A 9200-nucleotide genomic window follows, 5' to 3' on the forward strand; every position below is an offset into this window, starting at 1 on the left:
TAGGGGGTCTGTTAATCGAGCTGGCCCTGCCCAATCAAGACTTTTACGTACTGTAGATGGAGATAAAGTCCCTGTCGTGCACATAAGAAATATGCTGGGGAAGACAGTCTGGGTTACTCCTGCCTCTGGCAAGGGAAAACCCATCCGAGGGATTGCTTTTGCTCAAGGACCTGGGTGCACTTGGTGGGTGATGCGAAAGGATGGGCAAGTCCGGTGTGTACCTCAAGGGGATTTGATTTTGGGTGAAAATAGCCAGTGAACTGAATTTTATGATGTCAATTGTTATATGATATTGTATATCATTATTTCTATGGTTGCTATCAATGGTGTAGCAGTGAAAATCACCCAGATTAATGAATGAACTAACTCCGATGAAACCAAGCAAAGTGCAACGATGATAGAACTGAACGAGTGCAGCAATACCGAAATGAGAACTGGCTTCAGGATGCAACAGCCCAACACCACACACCATCCTTCTGGCCCTGAAAGTCTGTTATGACAGATGGAGCCCAAAGTTGTGGACTAAAAGAACTCAATGGACATTTATATATATATATGTATATATGTATGTATATGTATTATATATGTATATATATAAAAAAGATAGTGGTGATTAATTGAAAGGTATCGAAAAATGTGAGACCTAAGCATAACGTAAATGGTATGGAATAAGGGGTGGATACTGTCCTAGTTTCGGCAGGGATAGGGTTAAATTTCTTCCTAGTGCTGTGTTTTGGATTTAGTATGAGGAGAATGTTGATAACACACTGATGTTTTCAGTTGTTGCTAAGTGCCCTCCTAGTCCAAGGACAGCTCCCGTGCCTACTGACTGAGCTAGGTACACAAGATGGGAGGGAACATAATCAGGACAGCCAGCCCAGCTGGCCAATGGGGTATTCCATACCATGTGACGTCATGCTCAGTATATGAAGGGTAGGCGTGATCCAGGAAGTACCGATCGCTACTTGGTTATCGGTCAGCGCGGGTGGTGAGCAATTGCATTGTGCATCACTCATTTTGTATATTCTATCATTATTTATTATCATTATTCTCCCTTTTCTGTTCTATTAAACTGTCTTTATCTCAACCCACGAGTTTTTCTCACTCTTACCCTTCCGATTCTCTCCCCGTCCCACTGGGGGGGCGGGGGGAGTGAGTGAGCGGCTGCGTGGTATTTGGCTGCCTGCCAGGTTAAACCACGACAGTAAAACAAATGCTTTGAAGAATTTTAGTCAACCACCACTAATGTTTCCACTGACTTCTTCCTCCTGGGGTAAGGGAATTATGTTTACTGTTCTGCAGAGAGCAACAAAGTAGCAAAAGTATAATACTGTTAGGTAACATTGCTCTTTGAGACCCGATTTAGGGTTTTAACAAGCAAGTTTTACTTTTGATGTTCAGTGTAGCAATGGCTAAAATAGTTCTTTTGGCTTAAGCAAACTAGTTTTAGAAACTACTATTATGAAAGCAACCTTATACAAAATGTTGAAAGTGTTCCACTACTTTTCAGTGTGTTTTTTTTTCTTTTTCCAGTACAATGTAATATGCTTTATACCCTAATTTGAATAAGGTGCACTAAGCTGTACGTGTTAGAATTTAATGTATCTTTATTAATATATAATAATATATTGCCTTCTTAAAGCATACAGCTCTTGTCCGGAGTAGAATTTTGAGTATGTACTTGTTTAATGTTATGTTTGTATCTGTGTACAGAAAGCATAGAAACAATGTTGGACCAAGCAAACCTATTTCTCAGCCACGAAGAAACATTGTAGGATGCAGAATACAGCATGGCTGGAAAGAAGGGAGTGGACCTGTAACACAATGGAAGGGCACAGTTCTTGATCAAGTTCCTGTAAATCCCTCTCTCTATCTTATAAAGTATGATGGATTTGATTGTGTGTATGGACTAGAACTGCACAAAGATGAAAGAGTTTCAGCACTTGAAGTCCTTCCAGACAGAGTTGGTAAGAGGTTTTTTCCTATATGTGCATGTGTTGTCAGAACATTTAAATTTTATTAAATTACTTTTCATCACATGGCAGATAATCTAAATGCTCTGTTTAATTTTTCTTGATTTCACAAAGATTTGATGATACTAGAGAACATAGTGCTGTCTTTTGTCTTTAAATGGTATGCAGTAAATTCTGTATTTTTTCTTGTTTAGAGTCTTATCCCTAACAAACTTATGTACATGTAACATTGATGTTTCTATTAAAATTTAAACTCTGAGCCAGCTGAGAAATGTCCTGGCTATGTTGTCTTGTGTGTGTTTGACAGTAATTATGTGTTTGGTTGGGTTTTTTTTTCATGTGCTTTCCCTAGGTATTAATACAAATGGAGGGAAAAAAGCACTTTCTAAGTGAAATAACTTGACTAGTAACAAGCCTTTATTGGTTTTCATAATTAGCACTGAATTGTTAAACTGCAGGTTTTTCCAAACTGTAAAGTTCAAAGTTTACCCTAGTAATTACTTATTTCTGAATGGAGTAAGTTCTTGTTTTTCCTGACTGCAAAGAGATCAGTAGCAGTCTCTAGAATGGGGTTAGGGTGAACCAAACCAAACACCTTCATTAATAACTTCATACAGCTGTTCTGTGATTTAATGTCTCTTCCTCCCCTCCCCCCACAATACAAATATTTAAAATACAGACACTATTCTTTGCTGTGGCCTATATTGGTCTCCCTTTACCTTGCATTATGATAGTTTGATTAATTGGGGGGGGGGGTGTACAATGATGGAAAATGTCGATAAGAGTGTTAACATGTTAAAATAATTCTTCAAGTTCTGCAGTTCTTTGGTCTTCAACTCTCTGGAATGGACAGTATTTGTTTTGTATGTGAATTGACTAACTTTCAAACAAATTTATTCATGAATCTGGATAAAGATTATTTTTTACAAAGACTTATTTCTGTACTTTTGAATGGACATACTTATGAACTGCTACCATTTCAGCTTCATCTCGAATTAGTGATGCCCACCTGGCAGACACAATGATTGGCAAAGCTGTGGAACATATGTTTGAGACAGAGGATGGCTCAAAAGATGAATGGAGGGGGATGGTCTTGGCTCGAGCTCCTATTATGAACACATGGTTTTATATTACCTACGAGAAAGATCCTGTCTTGTACATGTACCAACTCTTAGATGACTATAAAGAAGGTGACCTTCGCATCATGCCTGATTCCAGTAAGTAGGCCAGTTACTTTTTTCTTCTGGAAAGCGGCATCTCTCTTTGTATTATTGTTTGGCTTATGGTTTATGTATGGAAAAGAGAGTTGACAAACAAGGATCTTTTTAAGTATCAAAACTAACAAAGGTTACAGTACAACAGAAAATGCATCTGTATTAACTTCTGAAATATTTTACTTGAATCAGTGGTGAAATATGCAATAAATACTGGAAAATCCTTTTCTGTAATAATTCCTAATTCTGATAAAGATATACATACTATTGTGGAAGAGATTACACTTAGATTTTTTTTAACAGAAACTGACAAACTAGAAGCCTTCCACTGTTATTTTCTTATAGAAGTGTCACAAATCAAGAGCCATCTCAAGGAGCTGTATTTCTGAAGCAGTTCTTATAAGAATAATGTTTTGGGGCTAACTAAAATAGATTAATTTAGTTTGGGTAGGCATCTTCAGTTTGGAAAGCTTTTGAATAGTTTCTTGGAGGAAAGAAGCACTAATCTTTTGAAAACTCATTTTCTCTCAAATGTTTAAACACATAAACAGGAAAAAATTTTCAATAGGTTAGAAGGGATATTTTTTCTTCCTTTCTTGAAGTGAAAGTTATTGGGTTTTTTCCTATAAATATAGAAGGATTTTCACAGAATCAGTATTGTTCAAGAGATTTGGATAGCTAGTACAAAAAAAAGAAGAAAAAAGTTTGTCAAGAATATTGTACTCTCATGTCTCTCCTGCACCTCAAAAGCACTTCTCTGACAGAGGCAATTTTGGCTTTAAAGTAAATTATTAATTAGATAACTAGCGTTTGGCTATGCAATGCACTACATAAATATTATTTAAAATTCACTCATTGAGTTTCTGAGACTGTCTTCCTTCAGATCTAGCACTGATAACAAATAGTCTGATGGCTGAGTAAACAAGTGGCACTTATTTGCATAACCTCTGTAGTAATCCTGTTTTTAGATTTTTTCCAGCCTAACAAAAAGCAACATATCTGTGGCTTGAAGAGAGTGAGCCACAAATGTTAATGGAAAAAGTGACCTTCCTATTCCTAAAGAAACAAATAAAGCAAGCTCTTTCAGAGTTGGCACCTCCAAATACCTTGCAATTCCTTTTTAAATTCTGCTTTGCTTTCTTCCATCTTAGAAAAATAAGCTAAAAGGCTTATGCTTTCCATATTTAAAAATTAAGTTTTTAATGCGCTCTTTTTTCCTGAAACTATCTACTACTTACCTCTGTTTCTAAGACACTCTGAACTATGAGCTACCTTCCCTGAATCTGGATCTTTTACAGACAACGTGAATTGTGTCCTTAAGGATACTTCTGGGTAGATTTTGCTAGAAAAGCAAATAATATAGTTAGACTTCTTAACAGTAACCATTCTAGTGTGAAATCAAAAGCCCCTTTTAACAGCATTATTGATTAAGGAGGTTACACTTAGCTTGGAAGATGTGGTTTTGTTGCAATGGCATGTTTGCATTGACATTTTGGATAAAGCGTGTGGGGAGAGGGAGTTCCAGCACATCTGCCTTTCTTCTTAAAGAGACTCAGTGCCTTGTTCTGCTGGGGGCTTAAATTCAATTATCTACAAACATGTTCTGTAATTGGTGTGTAAACCTTCATGTCAAAACATTTACTTTTCTAACCAATTGAAGTCCTATTTTTTACTTCATAAAATTGAAGACGATATTACCTAAAAAAAAAAAAAAATTCTGTGACTGTACTTTCTAGAAGCATGGCGTTAGGTGCTTGTCTGAACAACTCGTTTTAGACATACTCTGCATTTTAAACTTGTGATTGTTTCTTAACTTTTAAAGAAGGCTCTGCAGTTTTATATATTGGAAAAAATTCATAAATGTCTACCAAAGTACATTGTATTTTCATATTACAGATGATTCACCTCCTGCAGAACGGGAACCAGGTGAAGTTGTGGACAGCCTGGTAGGCAAACAAGTGGAATATGCCAAAGAAGATGGCTCAAAACGGACTGGCATGGTCATTCATCAAGTTGAAGCCAAACCATCTGTCTATTTCATCAAGTTTGATGATGATTTCCATATTTATGTCTACGATTTGGTGAAGACATCCTAGACGTCATCATGAACTTCTGCCAAATTTGTGGAACTATTAAATGTAAAATTTGTAGACACAAAGACTTGACTGTTTTTCAGTTAAATGAAAGCTTAAATGTCCCTGCGAACCCACAATCTCTGCCAGCAAAACTGTTTTGTTCTGAGTAATACAAATTTATGTGAACGTGACACATTTTGCGTGAGAGAACTCCTTTTCTTGAAGGAATTCGATATATTTGGGTGGGAGGGAGTTAAAAGCAAAGAACAGCTGCAAATTCAAGCTGTGTGAAGTCAATCTAGTATTGTAATCTAGATTTTTTCATAGATTTTAACTTTTTCTTCAACCTTGCACTCACCTGTTCAACTGCCACATGCAAGTGTAGTTTGCTATTTTCGATATGCCTTCTTTTGTAACATTAAATTTAATTTCTTGGCTACTGGCAGTCCTTGTTTTCTGGGTTGGGACAGAGGTGACTCTTCTGAAAGGTTTAAACAGTTTGTGCAGCAGTAAGGAGTGCCTAACCAAAGTAACATCAATCTACTGTGTTTCTACACTTTATTTCAAATTAAGCTTTTTAAGAACTTGCAGTACATGGAAATACTTGTGCATTTTTACTAGTCACAGGGCAGTAGGATAACAAGTGTTTGACTTACGCACCTTTCAGTGAAAAGGCTTTAAACTATAAAAATATATTTAGTCTGTATAACCAGTTAATTAGAAAATGCAGGTTAAGGGCCTGTGTTTACAAGTTGTAGGAACCAGTAAAATACACACAACAAAGCTGCCTTTAATCCTAAATGTTGTACTCTGTTTTGTTATACACATTTCTTAGCAGAACCCAAGTGCTTGGTGCCACAAGTTTAACAGTATATATGCTACTTAAGAAGACTTCAGACTACGCATTGGCAATCAGTAGTCTCTCATTTAATATCAGAACCTAGCAACCTGGATGTTTGTGTGTGGACTTAGAAACCTAATAGTAGTTAATCTTTTACACAATCTTATGGGGGTGGGGGGTCCTTTTACACTGAAGACCTCCTTTAGAGAAGGAGAAGCATTTGTTGCCTTCTGCTCAGTCTGCTGTATTCCTTTGCTTTGTTTTGTTTTGGGTTTTGCTATTGTTTTTAACCATTTTGGTTCAAGAAGGCATCTTCTCAATGTATTCTTTTTCTGGCTTTTCCACGTAAGGAGTGTCCAGACAAATCTACAGTTTAAACCTGTTGTTGCCTTTTGTGGTGTCCTTGCTTTGAGGTATGCTGTTAACATGAATTTCATTCTATGAACACTAGAGTTCTGCATGCCAGTGGTGTACTATCTAATGGGAGCTATAGACAGTCTCAGTGGTTCAGTCATCTGCATTAGATTGTGGATGTAAATAGCAGCCCACAACAGCAGAATCCTTTCACAGTTTTAATCTTGCAAGATAGTTGTAAATCAAGGTTAGGGTATTTGTTGTTTAAGTGTAGAACTTTTAAAAGGATCAGCACAGCAACAAAATTGTCATGTTAAAGCAGAGCTCTACAAGCTTCAAAGCACTGCTTCACAGAAATACAGTATGTGAAGAATGTGAATACAGTCAACACTATTGATGGAAAGAAGGAATACATAGATATCCAACCTTATGCTGTTAGTGGAAGGATGCAGGAGAGGTACTGTTAATCAGAGATCAGAGGTCTGACCTTTATTGTGGGTATTCTTGATATCAAAGACTCAGTGGTTTAAGCCCCTTTCTGTCCATTTTTTTTGGCTGATTTCATATTTTAGCCTTAAGGCTTGTGCCTCATTATGCTGTTAAATGGTAATACTGTATAAATATGATATCTTAATTCTTTGTCCCTTGCTACTATATTGCATTATGTCCTGTATTTCATCATGAGCAACCAAAGGCAGGCTATTGTCTTTCAGTTCACAGCTTCTCAATCCAGTCTTTAAGCACTAAGTACCTGAGTCAGTAAATTTTCATTGTGTTTTGAACAAAGTGAGCAGATTTGCAACACAGTGCTTTCATCCTGCAGATCTGCTATGTGCTTTCTATTGACTCTTAAGAGTCCTGCATGTAAATCTCAAAGCTGAGCCTGGCTCCATGAGCCCAAGTTGATGTTTGTGGCACAAGAATGAGCGTATTGATTACACACAAAATACATGAATAACTTAGTACAATGAATTTTGGGCTTTACATCTAAGGAATACAAGGTTTGTTTTGAAATATTTGAGGTTTAGGTCTACTGGAACATTTTTAGCATTAGGCTTGCATTTGTGGGTTTTATGCAAGCCACTCTAATACACCACATATTTTGCTAATTAGAATATAATCTATACACTGTCAAATTTTATGGTTGTTTTTAGATGTCCCTGTTGTCTGTTGCATGGGTTTTTTCTTTTCATCTTTTTTCTTAAGGTTTGGGGGGGGGGATGTTTTTGGTTTTGTGGTTGGTTTTTTTAATAGCTTAAACCACCTTTTTGAGGCTTGAGACTAATTCCACTCCCTGCCATCTGCTTTGGGCTTTGTTTTAGGCTCATGTTTCAGATCTGCATGCAGTGCTTGCATTACCCTAGTAACTACATGTTGGTCCCTTGTTCTGGGGGTTCAACATTACTTTCCAAATTTATCATAGGGCTTGTGATTGGCACAAGCCATGGATCTTTGTATAAAAGTTATTGGCCTCTCTCATTTACCTGCTGTAGTATTGTTGTATATTGTGTGTGCGCATGATGTCAGGCTGCCATGTAAAACTTTTAAAAAGGAAAAAAAAAAAACCTTAAATGCAGACCATCCTTTTTTGCATGCTTAGAAGGTTAGAACGTTCAATGTAACAAACTAAAGTTGCATGTTATAATGTTTAGGTTTGGGTTTTGTTCTGTTTTTATTTTGTGTTCAGTTTTTTGTGAATTTGCTTATTGTGCTGTTTGAATGGTTGTTAGTAGGATTAAATGCACTGGTGAGGCGAACATAGTGCCAACGGAAGGTAATTTTCCAGTTGTATGTGTCATACAGCATTTGAAGGGACCATGTATTCTGTTCAAGAATAAATAAAATCACAATCGATAAGTAAAACACTACATTTTTTTCTTTTGAGTGCCAAACCCTAAACTAAGTTGGACTACATAAAGACTGAAATACTTGGGGAAAATCCTATTTATTGCAATAGGTATAAGCCTTCTTTAAATGAATTATTTAAAAATGGAGGCTTTATCTTCAGATAGAATAGATTACAGTTGCTTCAGGGAAAAAGAATTATGGTAAAAGCAGTTTCTGGTTCCTTGAAAATGCTGTGCTTTTTGTATTTTACATCATTAGTGCAATTTGGATGGTTCTTGGTATGTGTATAGTTCAAAGGTCTTCGTGTTCACATTTTAAAATTAGGTAATGACTTCATCTTTAGAGCTCGGTTTCATTATTTTTATTTTATTTCTCTGCATTTTAGAAGTATGAACACTTTAAATCTGTTACTTAATTCTGTAAGTAATTTTTATAATTATGATGTAACTCTATCCTTAAAACATTTAAAATAAATCCTTTATGTGCAACTCATGACTGTAAATTTTATTCTCATGAGCAAAATGTAGTGATGTGACTTCAGACTGTGAAGGAGCAGTTTCTTCAGTATTTTAATTAAAAAGGACTTAGTGTTTTAAAGTTGAGCCATGTATGCTGGTATAATACTTTCCCTTATGAAATAAGTTTGTTTGCTAAGTCAAATATTTTTTACTTTTTTTTGCCAAGTAAGTATGAATGTCAATAAGATGGAATTTGACTGAGGTAAACCATAATGCTTAAATTGTATTTCACCAAAAGCAGAAAAATTCCTCCTCAGGGGTTTATGCAAGTCTGTGAGGGAGCCTCTTATTTCCAGAACACACTATAGCTCACACTGTTAGCAGTAGTTCAGCAGTGGGGAACAGTAGAAGTGTTTGTCAGTGTTTAGCTGATACAT

The 9200-nt window shown here is 36.2% G+C and overlaps 1 protein-coding gene across 5 annotated transcripts in view; it reads left to right on the forward strand.

The window, feature by feature from the left end:
- LOC142075100 (spindlin-Z-like) overlaps window positions 1-8793 on the forward strand; it is a 127308-nt gene extending 118515 nt beyond the window's left edge. For all 5 annotated transcript variants that reach the window (XM_075136122.1, XM_075136119.1, XM_075136123.1 and 2 more), the window contains 3 exons: window positions 1714-1967; window positions 2957-3190; window positions 5084-8793. In XM_075136122.1, the coding sequence (XP_074992223.1) occupies window positions 1714-1967; window positions 2957-3190; window positions 5084-5283 (688 nt within the window). In that variant the 3' untranslated portion in view covers window positions 5284-8793. The remainder of the gene's footprint in view (window positions 1-1713; window positions 1968-2956; window positions 3191-5083) is intronic.
- Window positions 8794-9200: the final 407 nt, after the last annotated feature.

The sequence above is a fragment of the Calonectris borealis genome, chromosome W, assembly GCF_964195595.1.
Source record: "Calonectris borealis chromosome W, bCalBor7.hap1.2, whole genome shotgun sequence".
In the NCBI taxonomy this organism is placed as follows: domain Eukaryota; kingdom Metazoa; phylum Chordata; class Aves; order Procellariiformes; family Procellariidae; genus Calonectris; species Calonectris borealis.